Raw genomic sequence first — 21,458 nt, 5'->3', positions numbered from 1 at the left:
TGGATTTTATCAGTTATTCTTTTTTACAAATTTATTTTATTTATTTATTTTTGGCTGCATTGGGTCTTCGTTGCTGCGTGCAGGCTTTCTCTAGTTGTGGCGAGCGGGTACTACTCTTCATTGTGGTGCACGGGCTTCTTGTTGCGGTGGCTTCTCTTGTTGTGGAGCACCAGCTCTAGACATGCGGGCTTCAGTAGTCGTGGCACGCAGGCTCAGTAGTTGTGGCTCGCGGTCTCTAGAACGCAGGCTCAGTAGTTGTAGCTCACAGGCCTGGTTGCTCTGCGGCATGTGCGATCCTCTCAGACCAGGGATCAAACTTGTGTCCCCTGCATTAGCAGGTGGATTCTTAACCACTGCGTCACCAGGGGAGTCCCCAGTTATTGTATTCTTTACCTTTGTTTTCTTCAGTATATTTTCTCTCTGTTAAAATTTTCACTGTGTTCATCCATTCCGTGTTCGCTGAGCATCTTTACAATTATTACCTTGAACTCTCTACTGAGTAGCTTGCTTATCTCCCCTTTGTTTAGTCCTTTTTCTGAGTCATTTTTCTGAGTCCTTTGTCTTGTTCCTTTATTTGGAACATATTCCTCTGTCTCCTCATTTTGCAGATTTTGCTGTGGTTTTTTTTTTCTGTGTTGGGTAGGTCAGTTATGTTGGCTGATTTTGGAGAAGTGGCCTTTTGTGGGTGACGTTCTATGGGGCCCAGCAGCACACTCCCCTCTGGTCACTAGAGCTATATGCTCTAGGGCAGCAGTCCCCAACCTTTTTGGCACCAGGGACTGGTTTCTTGGAAGATAATTTTTTCACGTGTGGTAGCAGGGAGGGATGGTTCAGGCGGTAATGCGAGTGATGGGGAGCGGCAGATGAAGCTTTGGTCGCTTGCCCGGTACTCACCTCCTGCTCTGCAGCCTGGTTCCTAACAGTCCCCAGCCCGGGGGTTGGGGACCCTGGTCACTCTAGGGTGTAAGTTGTGAGCCCTACATGAGCTGCGTGGGTCCTTCTGTTTTGGTGAGGCTGACTGCTATTGGTGCTCGCAGGAGACACAGTTTTGTTTTTTTTTAATCAAAGTATAGTTGATTTACAGTGTTGTGTTAATTTCTGCTGTACAGCAAAGTGATTCAGTTATACATATATATATACACTTTTTAAAAAATATTCTTTTCCATTATGGTTTATCATAGGATATTGAACATAGCTCTCTGTGCCATACAATAGGACTTTGCCACTTATCCATTCCATATACAGTAAGGCCCCTACATACGAATGAGTACCATTCCGAGAGCCCGTTCGTAAGTCTAACAAAGTTAGTCTAGGTACCCAACTAACACATAGTACTGTACTGTAATAGATTTATAATACTTTTCACACAAATAATACATAAAAAACAAACACAAAAAATAAAACATTTTTAATCTTATAGTACAGTACCTTGAAAAGTACAGTAGTACAGTACAACAGCTGGCATCCAGGGGCTGGCATCGAGTGAACAGGCAAGAAGAGTTACTGACTAGAGGAGGGAGAGGAGGTAGGAGATGGCAGAGCTGAAGGATCGTCAGCAATAGGAGACAGAGGGCAAGCTGCAGTTTCACTCACGCCTGACGTCGATGGCACAGGTTCTGGTTCCTTTCTGGATTCAATTCTATCTACCCTCTTGAAAAAACGATCCAGTGATGTCCGGGTAGTAGCTCTTTTTTTTCTTGTCATAGATGACACCGTAGCACTGGATTGCATTCTGAATGGCTGCTGCAACCTTCCTGTACTGTTCTATGTTTGCGTCCTGTGCCTCAAAAACTAACAGTGCCTCCTCAAATAAAGAAAACCCCTTGCCATTTCCTGTGTCGTGAATCTCTTCGGTTCTTCAGTTTCTTATTCTTCCTGTTGTCACTCCACTCTCTCAATTATTTTCACTTTTGTATCCATCGTTATTGCTTGGTGTTTCTTAGCAGTACCACCTATATCACCGCTGCTTTCACACTTGCTTCCCAACATCCTGGGCTTGAAATAAAGATACTGTACTACTGTACTCTATACAGCAGGGGTCCCGGAACTGGGCCACACAACAGGAGGCGAGCGGCAGGCAAGCAAGCAAATCTTCATCTGCTGCTCCCCATCACTTGCATTACTGCCTGAGCCATATCCCCCCCCTACCCCCCACCGGTCTGTGGAAAAATTGTCTTCCACGAAACCAGTCTCTGGTGCCAAAACGTTTGGGGACTGCTGCTATACAGTACTCTACAGTAAAGTACACAAGAGCTCAACCAGTTGTAGAGGATGCATGCATGTGACAATGTATTCCAGACACGTGAACAAACTTAACGTGATTAGACATGCAAATGCATGTTCGTATCTTTGAAAGTTCGAAACTTGAAGGTTTGTATATAGGGGACTTACTGTACAAAAGCCTATATCTGCTAACCCCAGCCTTCCACTCCATCCCTCTCCTAACCTCCTCACCCTTGGCAACCACCAGTTTGTTCTCTGTTTCCGTGATTCTGTTTCTGTTTCATAGGTTAATTTGTGTCATATTTTATTTTATTTTATTTTATTTTATTTTTTTTTTTTTGCGGTATGCGGGCCTCTCACTGTTGTGGCCCCTCCCGTTGCGGAGCACAGGCTCCGGATGCGCAGGCTCAGCAGCCATGGCTCACAGGCCCAGCCGCTCCGCGGCATGCGGGATCCTCCAGGACCGGGGCACGAACCCGTATCCCCTGCATCAGCAGGCGGACTCTCAACCACTGCGCCACCAGGGAGGCCCCATGTGTCATATTTTAGATTCCACATATAAGCGGTATCATATGGTATTTGTCTTTCCCTTTCTGACTTACTTGGAGGCAGGGCTGTCCCCAGCTCAGTAGGCTGCCAGTCCCTGCCTCATGAGTGGCTGCTGCCCTTTCCAAATCCCTTTCTCAAATGAAAATAATTGGTCTCCTTTATTGTCCCACTTTATGCCTTGTGATGTAAATGTGGGAAAATTATTAGACCACTTCCTTTGTTTCAGTTTCTAGTATATCAGTACTGGTAAGAGTAAGGTGTCTGGTCTAAATTAGAAATATTGACAAGTATTGCCAGATAGCCATTTGGGACATGAAGTGTTAGGTTCTTTTGGTCTTTTGATCACTTCCGTTTATGTAAGATTTTTTAGAATTGCTTTAATTCTTTCAGGTCACCAAGGTGCTGTTTAATACAACACAGTGCCTTATTACTGAGGATTTATTTATTTAGTTTTTTATGATTGCACCATTTAAAAGGTATGTTGGGCAGTGAAACAACCTAATTTAAAGTAAACTTTTATTTTCATGTCAAGAACTGTGAAGGTTTGCGATTTCACCCTACTTACAAGTTAACAGGTTTCACAAGTGCTTTCAGAAGACACAGTATTCCTGGGTCAGAGTCAAAGGATAGACTACTAGCCAGAGAAGCAGCATTTGCACCAGCTCCCGGAGCCTCACTTCTCACAAAGAGATACAAAAAGGTCTGGGTGACGTCTGAGTCCTTATAAGGTGGCATTACAGGAGAACCTTGAGCTTAGGGAACCTTAATCTTTTGTAATGGGCAGTAAACATATCTGCCCTTTGCTTTGGAGGGAGACACTCTGTCTTCCTGTATACAAACATCCTTGAAAAGATAGTCTGTAACAGAGGCAGTTAGTGCTTCTGCTGGAAAGATAAGCAGAAATGTGAGAGATGTGAAGAATTATCTTTCAACATTTTTGGAAGGCAGAAAACCATATAGGTATTTGTAAGATAGACTTAAATAAAGTGACATAGATTTCAGATTGCAGAGTATGGCCTAAGAAATTTTCCATAGAAAATAGTGATCTTTTTACATATATCTTCAGTTTCCTCTTTTGTAGCTTTTTTTCTGGTTAGCCTATTGTCTCGGAGACCTCCATGAATATTAGACTCGCAATGATAGCTTTCCTTGGGAAAGATTACTGTGGATCTATTTTCTGAGTGGTGTATTATTCAATGTTTTTCCTTAGTAGTCGAAGATATCCAAACCTCTGTTTGGGGGAGTTTGTGTTTTCCTTTCTTGAACCAATGCTTCTGTTTCAAAGTTCAAATAAATGAAGGCAAGTAAGATGACAATTATGGTATCATTTTAATTTAGTAAAAATTCACTGAGGCATAACATTTTAGACAAAAGACATTAAAAATGATGGAGCTTGTTGGTGTCCCAGGGCAAGTTCAGTTATTCAGACTGGATTTCTAAGAGGTCTCTGAGACTAAAATTCTTCAAAGTGGAACTTCATTGTGTACTAGAACACAAATATAGCACTTCATTACAAAATACCCTCAGGCAAAGAACACATAAGGGACTTTGCTGCCCTCTAGACTAGAGGTCTTTGTCACAGATAAAGGGGCTCTAAATCTGGCAACTTTGATGGGGGGATGGCTTGGGGCATTTAGTCCTATCAGTGCTTAAACTCCAAGCAAACAGCAAAAACAAAGAACCTAACATCGGTAATGTTTTAGGTCAGCATGATCTCTTTTAAGTTATTTTGCATTTCTCTAAATTTGACTTGGTTGATCATCTTTTTGGCTTTGTGGTATTTTACTATTCTGATTCTACTTGTCTATCTCTACCTAAACCATCGTTTGTTCCTATACTCCTCAAATGATCGACTTTCCTAAGATTGAGATGTCAACCCTCATTCTTCCATCCCTGATCCCTCTCTAGCTTCCCTTTTATAGGTCTCTTCTACTCCTATAATATCAGATCTCGTGTGTATACACATAACTCTGAAGTTTGATTCTGTCTTGAATTCCAAAACCATGTTTCTAACTGCCAACTGAACATTTCCTTCAAGATGTTCTACCAATACCTTACAAAACTTGTAACTCTGGTTTGTGTGTATTAACAAAAAGGGCAGGGCAAAAGGTATGTTTCTGTTTTAATATTTTACTCTTTTCAAAGAAATTCTCCAAACAGGTTATTTTGACAAACCTTTATGGTCTTTTTTGCAGAAGTTGTTTTGTAAATTTTATTTCACATACGTAAAATATCTGTCTTTTCATATTTCATAGCAGTTTGTCATATTTTTACCACCAAAACTAAGCATTTAGATTTTTGCCTTCATCCCCCACATTATCCCTTCTCTCTCCCCACCCTCCCACCACTGTACACGCACGCACGCACGTGCACAAGCACACAAAATTTTAAATGTTATAATATGCATGAGCTTTGGGTTTTTTGTTATTATTTTTATTGGTAATGGTTCAGTGTGTATTTATGAGGTGGAAGACAAAGCTTGTGTTACTTTTCTCTTTACAGGTCTTCATGCCTTGAGGAGAGTCTTGAGGAAACACCCTAACCTCCCTGATAGCAAGATGGCTGGGTTGGTGAAGATTACTCTGAAAGATTTCTTGCAGGGGATGAATGACATCAGGCCCAGTGCCATGAGGGAGGTAGCAATTGATGTCCCAAATGTAAGTCATTTGTACCCTCATGCCAGCCACACTGTTTGAATTAAACTCTGAAAGAAACTAAGACCCCAGGGAACCTACCTTCCTAAGCTAAACTTAAAAAAAATTTTTTTAATTGAAATTTTTATGGAGATAATTGTAGATTTAGTACAGTTGTAAGAAATACTTTAGGGAGAGCCTATGTATCCTTTACCCAGTCCACCCCGCAATGGTAACATCTTACAAAACTATAATACAATATCACAAGCAGGATATTGGTAGAATCATCGATCTTTTGCAGATTTCCCCAGTGTTGCCTGTACTCATTTATGTGTACATGTGTGTCTGTGTCTGTGTATTTAGTTCTGTGCAGTGTTATTACATAAGTTTTGTGTATCCATCACCAGAATCGAGATACTGAGGATTTCGATCCCCACAATGATCCCTTGCTTTGCCCTTTCATAACTACACCCACCTTGTTCATGCATCCATTTCCAAATTCTCTCATTTCAGAAGTGTTATATAAATGGAATTATACATTATATAATTGTTTGGGATTAGTTTTTTTCGCTTACTGTAATTCCCTGGCAATTCATTCAAGTTGTTATATATCAATAGTTTGTTCCTTTCTTTCGCTGAGTAGTATTCCGTGGTATATGTGTACAATAGTTTGTTTAACCATTCACCAGTTGAAGGACATCTGGGTTGTTTCCAGTTTGGGGCTATTATGAATAAAGCTTCTATGAACATTTTTCTACAGGTATTGTGTGAATATAAGTTTTCATTTCTCTGGAACAAATACCCAAGTGTAGTACAGTTACTGAGTTGTATACTAATTCAATGTTTAGTTTTACAAGAAAATGTCAACTAGGCTAATTTTAGAACAAAAAAAATCTTCTAGTTATACTTTCTACTAATGATGCTTGATGTTTCCTTGGGTTCTTTTACATATACTTCATCATTGACTGTCTCTGCAGAGTTTTCAGTGAGATCACCACAAGGGCAACAGAAGTTACCTTTTATGCATGGACCACCTGTTACGTCACCTGTGACACACATGTGCCTAACATTCGGGGGTGGGGGATGGCCTTATAGTTTTCTTTGAATATATTAATATTTTTAGAAAATGAACATTGAAACAAGCATTGGCAGTGTGTTCTGCATTATATTATATTGTAATATGTCAATATGTATTTTGAAGTGTCAAAAGAGAGCTGTTATTTAAACTTATTTCACCATGGACCACGTGGAGCTGAGACTTGCAGCATTTTGCAGTGTGGTAGATTGCAAAAAGTGACCACAAATTCTTCCCTTCACTGTGTTTGCCCTTTTGCACTGCAGTCTTGTAGCTCCTACTCTAAATGCTAGGGAGTCAAGTTTTCCATCGTTGAATCTGCACTTGGCCATGTAACTTGCTTTGGCCAGTGGAGTGTTAGCAGCCATAATGCAAGCAGGCTTGAAAGCGCTTAGGGCTTGCCTTCTCTTGCTGGTCTTTGACATTGCATTAGCTTTGTTAAGAAATCTGTACTAGCTTCCTGGAGGATGAGAGACTGTGTGAACAGAGACGAGCCCTCCTAGTTGAGATCCCCTCATTCTAGTCATCACTAATTGTCAGACATGTGATGCCATGCTAGACTATCCCACTCCAATCAAAGTTTGCCCCAACCGGGAGAAACCAGTTAACCCTCAGAATTGTCAGAAATAATAAAGTTATTTTGAGCCACTAAATTTTATGGTCATTAGCAAAAGCTAAGTGAAGAAGGCACTTGTTAGCTTCTTATAGAACATAGTTGTTTTGTAAGTTTAGGCTGGGAAACGGTACCCTGGAGATAAGAACATTCCCAAGGACTAACTGCTAGTTTAGGCTGCTTAATGTGATTTTGAATTCCTTTTGAAACATTTTCAAATTTACTACTGAAAGCTCAACTTTGGGGTTTTTCAGAAGCTCTGTAGCAGAACATGCCCATTTTGTATGAATAACTTGACAAATGGAATTATAGAATGAAGAATGATTGATGTTGGGTTAGTAGAAACTTCACTTCTTTGGAACTTATGGTCTAAAGTTCGGGGACATTGATTGGTATGAATACCAATATTGGTATGAATATTTGCAGTATTTATCTGTATTTTATTGGGTACCGTAACATAATATAATGGGTCAGGTAGACACCTAATCATCAAATGCCTCATGTGAAAATTTCAGGGGATAGGGTTATAACCAACTGCACCATCCCAAAACATTTCAGTGATTAAAAAAGTTTAGGAGCTAAGGAAACCTACAGTCGGCTTTTAAACTTAAAGTTATTGCCAGTGAAGAATGTGTTTAAACAGTGGCTGTCCGCTCACTGCTGAACTGATTTATTCATCATAGGAACTGGCACTACAACTGCATTTTTAATTGCTCTAATGAAAGAGTTTTTCCTTTATTTTCTTTTGATACAGTATTTACAATCCATGGACTTGTGCCATTTTCCATTTGGCGTTTTATTATTTGGTCTAAGTCCATGGTGTACTATGATGTTACTCATGAGCTCCAAAGTGATTAGCCTTGGTCAGAGTACTTTCTTACATTGCTTTTCATGCTCACTTCAGATTGTAAAAATTTTCCTGAGAAGTCAACATTTCTGTAATTGGATTCCTAAAGTTCACTCTTCTGATTTCTGGCTATTACACCTACAAAAATATCTCCAAATTATTTCTGCAGAAGATTTAATATTTATTTTGCTATAGAAAACCTGTTTCAAGTAGCTAGTTAATTGCAGGCTTTTTTTAAATAGCAAAGTGAGCATTCAACATCTTTTGAGAAAAGATTTTAGTGTGTGAAATTAAACCTTCTAAATCACACTTGCTAAAGTTTGAAAGAAATGTCTTAAGGTTGGAATGTTGCCAATTATAGTGCATTATTAATTTCAGGAGACCACAAGTGTTAGCTACTTAAATGTAATGTTTCCTTTTTTTGGACTTTCTGAGTTGGTGTTTATACCAATTGGTGTGTTAAAAGTCAAATGTATTTTACAGTTAATCAGTGATGAAAATCAAATATATTTCTTTACTTGAGGAAACCTTAGATTCTTTGAATATGCTAATATGCATTGTGAAATTTCAGTTTTTCACCCAGAGATAACTGTTAATATTGTGTCACAGTTCCAATAGATTTTTTAGAAATTTATAGATTTTCTTCTGTGCATATAGGTATTTTAATATAGTTAATCTTAGGATATATATAGTTTTATGTTCTGCTTTTTTCATTTAAAGTTATATGATAAATGTTTTACTCTAAAATTTCTTGGCAAACATCTTTTTATTGACAGCATAATAGACTATTATGTTGATAAACTGTAATTGTTTTATCTTTCTTCCATTTTCAAATATTTAGGGTTTTTTCTATTTTTCTCTCATATAGTTATAAACATATTTGTGTCCAAATCTTTGCACTTTTGATTTTGATGAAGTGGAATTACCAGACTAAAATATGTGATTTTTAAAGTTTGTGACAAATATCGTTTTCTTTTTTTTTTACCCCAGAAAGGTTGTTATAATTTTTAATCATGTGATAAAAATGTAAAATTGCAAAGAGCTTAAGCAAAATCTCATTTTATTTTCACTTTAGTCCTTTTCTCTTTTTACTTTCCACTAGATTATTTTCTTCACTGAAAAGTTCTTTATTACAAGGAATAATACTGGATAAGTTTTAGATGAATAGAGATTTAAAAAGAAAATGAAAGGTAGCTATCAGTTATGTCTCTTCTCCTCCCTATAAAAATGTTAAATTTTTAGATCAAGGGTATACCTGGATGGCTTTTAAATGAATTTGAAGTTCCATAAGACCAGAGGTTCTTACTTTTTATTTTTATCCTTAGTACTTAGCATAGGACTAGCACATAATAGATGTCCAATTAGTATTTGTTGAATAAATGAGCAAATAACTATAATTTTCATGAAAAAACATATTAGATTGTCAATTTCAGATATTTGAAAAATATTTTAAAAAGAGTGTATCATCCTTCTTCTGTACCAAAGTACAATATAGGCCATTACTACCCTCATGAAACATTCTTCAGATTTTTCATATTTTATAAAGCAACTAATTTCTTTAGTGAATTTACTACTGTTAGTGAAGTTAACAATTTTGGAACACAGATGCCTATAATAGAGTTAAGCTGTCTAGTCTGGAAGGATATACAGTAATTCTTTATATTTTCTGCAGAACATGTTACTTTCTTGATCTATTAAAAATTCTCATTTTATTAAGGTAAAGAAAAAATATAGTGCTTTTAATATTTGTATTTATATATTTTTGTTGCAATAAGTCATTGTGTATACGTCACAACAATCATTCCTGATAAAAGTCATTCTTAGCCAAATATATACAAATTAATTCCATCAAGTTTATGTAATTCATATATGTATCTTAACAACCCCCTTCTCCTGGCTTTCTCTATTTTATTTTATGTAGTTTTAGGTTGTCCTTTATTATTTGGAAATAATCCATCTGTACACTTTTGATATTACCTTTGGATTGCAGTTTTCAGAATTTGGACCTTTGGTTCAGAATAAGCCAAAAGCCAATTAAAAAAATAGGACTCTACTTTCACGTGAACCCACTTTTGTAAAGTGAACTGCAGGCAGAGCCTCAGGACTACCTGTAGAGCCCCAAACCCATTTGCGGTCTTGGATCCAGGTTAAACTTAGAGGTAGTTGGTGGTCAAATTGAGTGTCTACCAATGTCATTATTTAAGTAAACATTACTCATTTACTCCCATTTTAAAAACTAGCAAACCTGTTAATTATATGAATAATCAAAAGGTTATCTGTTTCACTACATATTCAAAATTTGCAGCTGTATTTTCATTTGGAACTTTTTCAGATGAGACTAGAACATCAGAATGTGACAAGTGAGTTGAATTTCCTAGGATGAGTTCATTAGCATTACTTTTCTGGTACAGAGATATGAGTTAAATAGTTTAATTGACCATAATTACATTTTATTCTTCTTGTACCTTCAGGATAATTAGAAGGAATTTGAGTTTCCATTTTTTAAAGGCAGTACTGTATTCTATATTTTATTTCTTACAGACTCAGAAGATTGAAGGCTTCTACGATGCTTTACTAAATAACAGATTTTTTTTTTGAATAGATAGTACAACCTGTAGAAATTCTATTAATTCCATATTGGTCCTTGGCAGGGCTTTTGATTTTGGTTTCTTTTGATTTTGCTTCTTGTTGTCTAGACAGAAGAGTGTCTTCTACCACTTCCAAGATCCCAGTCTTTCCTGCCAACTACTCTTGCGCATTTTTATAGTTTTAAGTAATAACAATTGAACAGGAAAGCACATTTGGAAAAGTAGATTACTTTTTTTTTAACATCGTTATTAGAGTATAATTGCTTTACAATGGTGTGTCAGTTTCTGCTTTATAACAAAGTGAATCACATACATATACATATATCCCCATATCTCTTCCCTCTTGCATCTCCATCCCCCGCACCCTCCCTATCCCACACCTCTAGGTGGTCATGAAGCACTGAGCTAATCACCCTGTGCTATGTGGCTTCTTCTCACTAGCTATTTTACGTTTGGTAGTCTGTATAATATGTTCATGCCACTCTCTCACTTTGTCCCAGCTTACCCTTCCCCCTCCCCGTATCCTCAAGTCCCTTCTCTAGGAGGTCTGCATCTTTATTCCTGTCTTGCCCCTAGGTTCTTCTGACAATTTTCTTTTTGTTTTTTTTTTAGATTCCATATATATGTGTATGGAATACGGTATTTGTTTTTCTCTTTCTGCCTTACTTCACTCTGTATGACAGGATCTAGGTCCATCCACCTCACTACAAATAACTCAGTTTTGTTCCTTTTTATGGCTGAGTAATATTCCATTGTATATATGTGCCACATCTTCTTTATCCATTCATCTGTTGATGGACACTTAGGTTGCTTCCGTGTCCTGGCTATTGTAAATAGAGCTGCAATGAACATTTTGGTGCATGACTCTCTTTGAATTATGGTTTTCTCAGGGTATATGCCCAGTAGTGGGATTGCTGGGTCATATGGTAGTTCTATTTTTAGTTTTTTAAGGAACCTCCATACTGTTCTCCATACTGCCTGTATCCATTTACATTCCCACCAATAGTTCAAGAGGCTTCCCTTTTCTCCATACCCTCTCCAGCATTTATTGTTTGTAGATTTTTTGATGATGGCCATTCTGACCGGTGTGAGATGATATCTCATTATAGTTATGATTTGCATTTCTCTAATGATTAATGATGTTGAGCATTCTTTCATTCTTTCTGCTATCTGTATATCTTCTTTGCAGAAGTGCCTGTTTAGGTCTTCTGCCCATTTTTGGATTGGGTTTTTAGTTTTTTTGATATTGAGCTGCATGAGTTGCTTGTGTGTTTTGGAGATTAACCCTTTGTCAGTTGCTTTATTTGCAAATATTTTCTCCCATTCTGAGGGTTGTATTTTCGTCTTGTTTATGGTCTCCTTTGCTGTGCAAAAGCTTTTAAGTTTCATTAGGTCCCCTTTGTTTATTTTTGTTTTTATTTCCATTTCTCTAGGAGGTGGGTTAAAAAGGATCTTGCTGTGATTTATGTCACAGAGTGTTCTGCCTATGTTTTCCTCTAAGAGTTTGATGGTGTCTGGCCTTACATTTAGGTCTTTATTCCATTTTGAGTTTATTTTTATGTATGGTGATTCTAATTTCATTCTTTTACATGTAGCTGTCCAGTTTTCCTAGCACCACTTATTGAAGAGGTTGTCTTTTCTCCATTGTATATTCTTGCCTCCTTTATCAAAGATAAGGTGACCATATGTGCGTGTGTTTATCTCTGGGCTTTCTATCCTGTTCCGTTGATCTGTATTTCTGTTTTTGTGCCAGTACTGTAATGTCTTGATTACTGTAACTTTGTAGTATAGTCTGAAGTCAGGGAGCCTGATTCCTCCAACTCCGTTTTTCTTTCTCAAGATTGCTTTGGCTATTCGGGGTCTTTTGTGTTTTCATACAGATTGTGAAATTTTTTGTTCTAGTTCTGTGAAAAATGCCAGTGGTAGTTTGATAGGAATTGCATTGAATCTGTAGATTGCTTTGGGTAGTGTAGTCATTTTCACAATGTTGATTCTTCCAATCCAAGAACATGGTATATCTCTCCATCTGTTTGTATCATCTTTGATTTCTTTCCTCAGTGTATTATAATTTTCTGCATACAGGTCTTTTGTCTCCTTAGGTAGGTTTATTCCTTGGAATTTTATTCTTTTTGTTGCAATGGTAAATGGGAGTGTTTTCTTAATTTCACTTTCAGATTTTTCATCATTAGTGTATAGGAATGCAAGAGATTTCTGTGCATTAATTTTGGGTCCTGCTGCTTTACCAAATTCATTGAGTAGCTCTACTAGTTTTCTGGTAGCATCTTTAGGATTCTCTATGTATAGTATCGTGTCATCTGTAAACACTGACAGCTATACTTCTTCTTTTCCAATTTGGATTCCTTTTATTTCTTTTTCTTCTCTGATTGCTGTGGCTAAAACTTCTAAAACTATGTTGAATAATAGTGTTGAGAGTGGGCAACCTTGTCTTGTTCCTGATCTTAGTGGAAATGGTTTCAGTTTTTCACCATTGAGCATGATGTTGGCTGTGGGTTTGTCACATATGGCCTTTATTATGTTGAGGAAAGTTCCTGCTATGCCTGCTTTCTGGAGGTTGTTTATCATAAATGGGTGTTGAATTTTGTTGAAAGCTTTCTCTGCACCTATTGAGATGATCATATGGTTTTTCTCCTTCAGTTTGTTAATATGGTGTATCACGTTGATTGATTTGTGTATATTGAAGAATCCTTGCATTCCTGGGATAAACCCCACTTGATCATGGTGTATGTGCTGTTGGATTCTGTTTGCTAGTATTTTGTTGAGGATTTTTGCATCTATGTTCATCAAAGATGTTGGCCTGTAGTTTTCTTTCTTTGTGACATCTTTGTCTGGTTTTGGTAACAGAGTGATGATGGCCTCGTAAAATGAGTTTGGGAGTGTTCCTCCCTCTGCTATATTTTGGGAGAGTTTGAGAAGGATAGGTGTTAGCTCTTCTCTAAGTGTTTGATAAAATTCACCTGTGAAGCCATCTGGTCCTGGGCTTTTGTTTGTTGGAAGATTTTTAATCACAGTTTCAATTTCAGTGCTTGTGATTGGTCTGTTCATATTTTCTATTTCTTCCTGGTTCAGTCTCAGAAGGTTGTGCATTTCTAAGAATTTGTCCATTTCTTCCAGGTTGTCCATTTTATTGGCATATTGTTGCTTGTAGTAATCTCTCATGATCCTTTGTATTTCTGCAGTGTCAGTTGTTACTTCTCCTTTTTCATTTCTAATTCTATTGATTTGAGTCTTCTCCCTTTTTTTCTTGATGAGTCCAGCTAATGATTTATCAATTTTGTTTATCTTCTCAAAGAACCAGCTTTTAGTTTATTGATCTTTGCTCTCATTTCCTTCATTTCTTTTTCATTTATTTCTGATCTGATCTTTATGATTTCTTTCCTTCTGCTAACTTTGGGGTTTTTAAAATTCTTCTTTCTCTAATTGCTTTAGGTGTAAGGTTGGGTTGTTTATTTGAGATGTTTCTTGTTTCTTGAGGTAGGCTTGTATAGCTATAAACTTTCCTCTTAGAACTGCTTTTGTTGCATCCCATAGGTTTTGGGTCGTTGTGTTTTCATTGTCATTTGTTTCTAGGTATTTTTTAATTTCCTCTTTGATTTCTTGAGTGATCTCTTGGTTATTAAGTAGTGTGTTGTTTAGCCTCCATGTGTTTGTATTTCTTCCAGATTTTTTCCTGTAATTGATATGTAGTCTCATAACATTGTGGTTGGAAAAGATACTTGATATGATTTCAATTTTCTTAAATTTACGAAGGCTTCATTTGTGACCCAAGATATGATCTATCCTGGAGAATGTTCCATGCGCACTTGAGAAGAATGTGTATTCTGTTGTTTTTGGATGGAATGTCCTATAAATATCAATTAAGTCCGTTTTGTTTAATGTATCATTTAAAGCTTGTGTTTGCTTATTTATTTTCATTTTGGATGATCTGTCCATTGGTGAAAGTGGGGTGTTAACGTCCCCTGCTATGACTGTGTTACTGTCGATTTCCCCCTTTATGGCTGTTAGTATTTGCCCTGTGTATTGAGGTGCTCCTGTGTTGGGTGCATAAGTATTTACGGTTGTTTTATCTTCTTCTTGGATTGACCCCTGGATCATTATGTAGTGTCCTTCTTTGTCTCTTATAATAGTCTTTGTTTTAAAGTCTATTTTGTCTGATATGAGAATTGCTACTCCAGCTTTCTTTTGATTTCCATTTGCATGGAATATCTTTTTCCATCCCCTCACTTTCAGTCTGTATGTGTCCCTAGGTCTGAAGTGGGTCTCTTGTAGGCAGCATATATATGGGTCTTGTTTTTGTCACCATTAAGCCAGTCTATGTCTTTTGGTTGGAGCATTTAATCCATTTACATTTATTGTAATTGTTGATACATATGTTCCTATTACCATTTTCTTAATTATTTTGGGTTTATTATTGTAGATCTTTTCCTTCTCTTGTGTTTCCTGCCTAGAGAAGTTCCTTTAGCATTTGTTGTAAAGCTGGTTTCGTGGTGCTGAATTATCTTAGCTTTTGCTTGTCTGTAAAGCTTTTAATTTCTCCATCAAATCTGAGTGAGATCCTTGCTGGGTAGAGTAATCTTGGTTGTACGTTTTTGTCTTTCATCACTTTAAGTATGTCCTGCCACTCCCTTCTGGCTTGCTGAAAGATCAGCTGTTACCCTTATGGGGATTCCCTTATGTGTTACTTGTTGTTTTTCCCTTGCTGCTCTTAATATTTGTTCTTTGTATTTAATTTTTGATAGTTTGATTAATATGTGTCTTGGCGTGTTTCTCCTTGGATTTATCCTGTATGGGACTCTCCGTGCTTCCTGGACTTCATTAACTATTTTCTTTCCCATATTAGGGAAGTTTTCAACTAAAATCTCTTCAAATATTTTCTCAGTCCCTTTTTCTCTTCTTCTGGGACCCCTATAATTCTAATGTTTGTGCGTTTAATGTTGTCCCAGAAGTCTCTGAGACTGTCCTCAGTTCTTTTCATTCTTTTTTCTTTATTCTGCTCTGCAGTAGTTATTTCCACTATTTTATCTTCCAGGTTACTTATCTGTTCTTCTGCCTCAGTTATTCTGCTATTGATCCCTTCTAGAGAATTTTTAATTTCATTTATTGTGTTGCTCATCTCTTCATGCTCTTTAGTTCTTCTAGGTCCTTGTTAAACATTTCTTGTATTTTCTGCATTCTATTTCCAAGATTTTGGATCATCTTTACTATCATTCTGAATTCTTTTTCAGGTAGAGTGCCTATTTCCTCTTCATTTTTTAGGTCTGGTTGGTTTTTGCCTTGCTCCTTCATCTGCTGTGTGTTTGTCTGTCTTCTCATTTTGCTTAACCTACTGTGTTTGGGGTCTCCTTTTCACAGGCTGCAGGTTCGTAGTTTCTGTGGTTTTTGGTGTCTGTCCCCAGTGGCTAAGGTTGGTTCAGTGAGTTGTGTAGGCTTCCTGGTGGAGGGGAGTAGTGCCTGTGTTCTGGTGGATGAGGCTGGATCTTGTCTTTCTGGTGGGCAGGTCCACATCTGGCGGTGTGTTTTGGGGTGTCTGTGGCCTTATTATAATTTTATGTAGCCTCTGTGCTAATGGATGGGGTTGTATTCCTGTCTTGCTAGTTGTTTGGCATAGGGTGTCCTGCACTCTAGGTTGCTGGTCGTTGAGTGGAGCTGGGTCTTGGCATTGAGATGGAGATCTCTGGGAGATTTTCGCCGTTTGATATTTCGTGGAGCTGGGAGGCCTGTTGTGGACCAGTGTCCTGAACTTGGCTCTCCCACCTCAGTGGCACAGCCCTGATGCCTGGCTGGAGCACCAAGAGCCTGTCCTCCACATGGCTAAGAAGAAAAGGGAGAAAAGAAAGAAAGAAAGAAAGAATAAGATAAAATAAAATAAAGTAAAATAAAATAAAATAAAGTTGCTAAAATAAAAACTAATTATTGAGAAAAAAATTTTTTAAGTAAAAAAAAAAGGACAGACAGAACCCTAGGACAAATGGTAAAAGCAAAGCTGTGCAGACAAAATCACACACAGAAGCATACACATACACACTCACAAAGAGAAAAGGGGAAAAAATATATATATATCGTTGCTCTCAAAGTCCACCTCCTCAATTTGGGATGATTCGTTGTCTATTCAGGTATTCCACAGATGCAGGGTACATCAAGTTGATTGTGGAGATTTAATCCGCTGCTCCTGAGGTTGCTGGGAGAGATTTCCCTTTCTCTTCTTTGTTCACACAGCTCCCGGGGTTCAGCTTTGGATGTGCCCCCCCCCCCCCGTTTGTAGGTTGCCTGAGGGTGTCTGTTCTTCGCTCAGACAGGACGGGGTTAAATGAGCAACTACTGATTTGGCGGCTGTGGCTCACTCAGGCGGGGGGGAGGGAGGGGTACGGATGCAGGCTGAGCCTGCTACGGCAGAGGCCAGCGTGAGGTTTAACCAGCCTGAGGCATGCCGTGCGTTCTCCCGGGGAAGTTGTCCCTGGATCACAGGACCTTGGCAGTGGCGGGCTGCACAGGCTCCCAGGAGGGGAGGTGTGGATAGTGACCTGTGCTCGCAGACAGGTTCTTGATGGCTGCAGCAGCCGCCTTAGCATCCCATGCCTGTCTCTGGAGTCCGCACTGATAGCCGCGGCTCGTGCCTGTCTCTGGAGCTCCTTTAAGCGGTGCTCTGAATCCCCTCTCCTCGAGCACCAGGAAACGAAGAGGCAAGAAAAGGTCTCTTGCCTCTTCGGCAGCTCCATACTTTTTCCCAGACTCCTTCCCGGCTAGCTGTGGCGCACTAATCCCCTTCAGGCTGTCTTCACGCTGCCAGTCCTCTCCCTGCATCCGACCGAAGCCCGAGCCTCAGCTCCCGGCCCCGCCCGCCCCGGCGGGTGAGCAGACAAGCCTCGGGCTGGTGAGTGCCCATCGGCACCGATCCTCTGTGCGGGAATCTCTCCGCTTTGCCCTCCGCACCCCTGTTGCTGTGCTCTCCTCCGCGGCTCTGAAGCTTCCCCCCTCCGCCACCCGCAGTCTCTGCCTGTGAGGGGGCTTCCTAGTATGTGGGAACCTTTACTCCTTCACAGCTCCCTCCCACTGGTGCAGGTCCCGTCCCTATTCGTTGTCTCTGTTTTTTTTTTTTTTTCTTTTACCCTACCCAAGTACGTGGGGAGTTTCTTACCTTTTGGATAGTCTGAGGTCTTCTGTCAGCATTCAGTAGGTGTTCTGTAGGAGTTGTTCCATGTGTAGATGTATTTCTGGTGTATTTGTGGGGAGGAAGGCGATCTCCGCGTCTTACTCTTCCGCCATCTTGAAGCTCTCAAAGTAGATTACTTTTAACCAGCAAATACTCTGTGCCAAAATCAAGATTTTAGTTTTACCATTATTAAATGTTGTAGAAGTTTAACTCTTTCATTCCACTTTTCTTTTTATACCTTACTTTTCTCTGGTTCAGTAGGAGGAGAAATGAGTGGAAGGATCACCAGTTTCTGTTCTCAGCTCTGATCTGATTGATGAAATTGAACACTTTTCCGTTCAGGTTATAAATAGAGAACTCTTAATTTTCAGTTTCTGTTGGGTGTCTCCTTTTGAATGTATAAATAATGTTGAGGTTGTCCTAGAAGAATATGCCACACTTGTATGTATAGTTGATCAGTACTCAGTACAAGCACAGCTCATTTTGTTGTGGTTCACAGATACTGGGTTTTTTGTTTTTTTTTTAATCGAAGGTTTGTGGCAACCCTGTGATGAGCAAGTCTGTCAGCCAGTTTTCTAACAGTATTTTCTCACTTTGTGTCTCTGTATTACATTTTGGTAATTATTGCACTATTTCAGACTTTTTCATTATTATTATATTTTTATGGTGATCTTTGATTAGTGATCTTTGATGTCACTATTGTAATTGTTTTAGGGTGCCACGAACTGCACCCATATAAGATGGTGAACTTAACTGGTAATTGTTGTGTGTTCTGACTGCTCTACCAACCATCTGTTCCCCTAGCTTGCTCCCTCTCCTTGGGCCTCTCTATTCTCTGAGGCACAGCAATATTGAAATTAGGCCAATTAATAACCCTACAATGATCTCTGAGCGTTCAAGGGAAAGGAAGAGTCACATCTCTCACTTTCAATTGAAAGCTACAAACGATTAAGCTTAGTGAAGAAGGCATGTCAAAAGCCAGGATAGGCCTTTAAAAGCTAGGGCTCTTGTGCCAAACAGTTAGCCAAGTTGTAAATGCAAAGGAAAAGTTCTTGAAGAGAATTAAGTGCTACTCCAGTGAACACATGAATGATGTGGAGAAAGTTTTAGTGGTCTGGATAGAAGATCAAACCAGCTACAACATTCCCTTAAGCCAAAGCCTAATACAGAGCAAGGCCCAAACTCTCTTCAATTCTTTGAAGGGTGGGATAGGTGAGGAAGCTGCAGAAGAAAAGTCTGAAGCGAGCAAATGTCGATTCATGATGCTTAAGGAAAGAAGCTGTCTCCGTGACATCAAAGGGCAAGGTGAAACAGCAAGTGCTGATGGAGAAGCTGCAGCAGGTTGTCTGAAAGATCTAGCTAAGATGGTTTAATGAAGGTGGCTACCCTAGACAGCAGATTTTCACTGTAGATGAGACAGCCTTACATTGGAAGAAGATGCCATCTAGGACTCTAATAGCTAGAGAGGAAAAGCCAGTGCCTGGCTTTAAAGCTTTACAGGACAGGTTAACTCTTGTTAGGGGCTAGTGCAGCTGGTGACTTTAATTTGAAGCCAGTGCTCATTTACTATTCCAAAAATCCCAGGGTTCTTAACAGTGATGCTGAATCTACTCTGCCTGTGCTCTCTATAAATGGAACAACAAAACCTGGCTGACAATACATTTGTTTACAGCATGGTTTTCTGAATATTTTAAGCCCACTATTGAGACCTAATACTCAGAAAAAAAGCTTCCTTTCAAAATATTACTGTTCATTGACAATTCACCTGGTCATCCAAGAAGTCTGACGGAGATGTACAACAAGATTAATATTGTTTTCATGCCTGCTAACACAACATACATTCTGCAGGCCATAGATCAAGGCATCATTTCGACTTTCAAGTCTTATTATTTAAGAATTACTTTTTGCAAGGATATAGCTACCATAGGTAGTGATTCCTCTGTTGGATATGGGCAAAGTAAATTGAAAACCTTCTAAAAAGGATTCACCATTCTAGATGCCATTAAGAACATTCATGATTCACAGAAGAGATGTCTATACCAACATTCACAGGAGTTTGGAAAAAGCTGATTCTAACCCTTATGGATGACTTTGAGGGATTCAAGACTTCAGTGGCGGAAGTAACTGTAGATGTGGTAGAAATAGCAAGAGAACTGGAATTAGAAGTGGAGCCTGAATTGCTGCAATCTCATGGTACAACTTGAATGGCTGAGGAGTTGCTTCCTATGGATGAGCAAAGAAAGTGGTTTCTAGAGATGGAATTTACTCCTAGTGAAGATACTGTGAAAATTGTTGACATGACAACAAAGAAGTTAGAATTTTACATAAACTTAGTTAAAGCAGTGGCAGGGTTTGAGAAGATTGAGTCCAGTTTTGAAAGAAATTCTACTGTGGTTAAAATGCTGTCAAAGATCGCATACTACAGAGAAATTGTTTGTGAAAGGAAAAGTTGATTGATGTGGCAGGCTTCACTGGTGTCTTCTTTTTTTTTTTTTTTTTTTTTTTTTTTTGCGGTACACGGGCCTCTCACTGCTGTGGCCTCTGCCGTTGCGGAGCACAGGCTCCGGACGCGCAGGCTCAGCGGCCATGGCTCACAGGCCTAGCCACTCCGCGGCATGTGGGATCTTCCCGGGCCAGGGCATGAACCCGCGTCCCCTGCATCGGCAGGCGGACTCTCAACCACTGCGCCACCAGGGAAGCCCCGCTGGTGTCTTATTTTAAGAAACTGCCCCAGCCGCCCCAGCCTTCAGCATCCACCCTGGTCAGTCAGCAGCATCAACATCAAGACAAGACTGTCCACCAGCGAAGGATTGTGACTCACTGAGGCTCAGATGATGATTAGCATTTTTAGCAATAGTATTTTTTAATTAAGGTATGTACATTATTTTTTAGACATAATGCTACTGCACACTTAATGGACTATAGTGTAGTGTAAACAACTTTCACATGCACTGGGAAACCAAAAAATCTGTGTGATTCACTTTATTGCGATATTTGCCTTGCTGAGAGTGGTCTTGAACCAAACCCACAGTATCTCTGAAGAAAGTCTGTAAATACTTGATGACTGTTTGCTAAAAACACCGATTTTCGTTTACAGTAAAGGAAATCATTGGTAGGGTTAATGTGGTTCTTTTGTGGTACCACCTTTTCACTTCACCTTATACAGATACAGAGTAATTACACACTCATCTGATCTTGTCCCGTAGTCCATCTGTCCCAAAATGTCTTAAATGCCATCAGCATAACTCCCTATTGATAACCTCTAAGATGAAGTCTAAGCTCTTCAGTTTGGTGTTCGTAACCTGGCTCGTGCCTTCTTCACTTTCATCTTACATTGTTCTGTTAAACCATTTTGTATTTTTGCACGTTGTCCTCCCCTCTGCCTGAAAAATTACTTTCTGACTTCTCAGTTACCAAAGATCTTGTAATATGATTCCTAATAAACACACACAAAGGTAACACATATATGCCTTGTGGTTCTTTTGTCTTATTCATCTTTGTATCCCCTCTGTTTGGCAAATAGTACCAACTAAATAAAAGTTTGTTGAATGACTGAATATTTTATGTAGCATTTTGCTTCATAGTGGTTCTCATTTTTCAGAAATGATTCTTTTACCTTTTTGTATAAAAATATATGTATATATATTTGGTAACAGCTTTATTGAGGTATAATTCACCTTACAGTCATTCACTTATTTAAAGGGTACAATTCAGTGGTCTACTATATGCAAAAAGTTGTACAGGCATCACTACATTTAATTT

The 21,458-nt window shown here is 38.8% G+C and overlaps 1 protein-coding gene across 3 annotated transcripts in view; it reads left to right on the top strand.

Annotated features, from left to right (window-relative positions):
• AFG2A (AFG2 AAA ATPase homolog A) overlaps positions 1–21,458 on the top strand; it is a 334,449-nt gene that overhangs the window by 39,623 nt on the left and 273,368 nt on the right. For all 3 annotated transcript variants that reach the window (XM_082639000.1, XM_082638999.1, XM_082639001.1), the window contains exon 10: positions 5,275–5,429. In XM_082639000.1, the coding sequence (XP_082495126.1) occupies positions 5,275–5,429 (155 nt within the window). The remainder of the gene's footprint in view (positions 1–5,274; positions 5,430–21,458) is intronic.

This window comes from Mesoplodon mirus (assembly GCF_964341445.2).
Source record: "Mesoplodon mirus genome assembly, chromosome: 2".
NCBI lineage: Eukaryota > Metazoa > Chordata > Mammalia > Artiodactyla > Ziphiidae > Mesoplodon > Mesoplodon mirus.
This window is presented reverse-complemented; position numbering and strand designations above follow the sequence as displayed.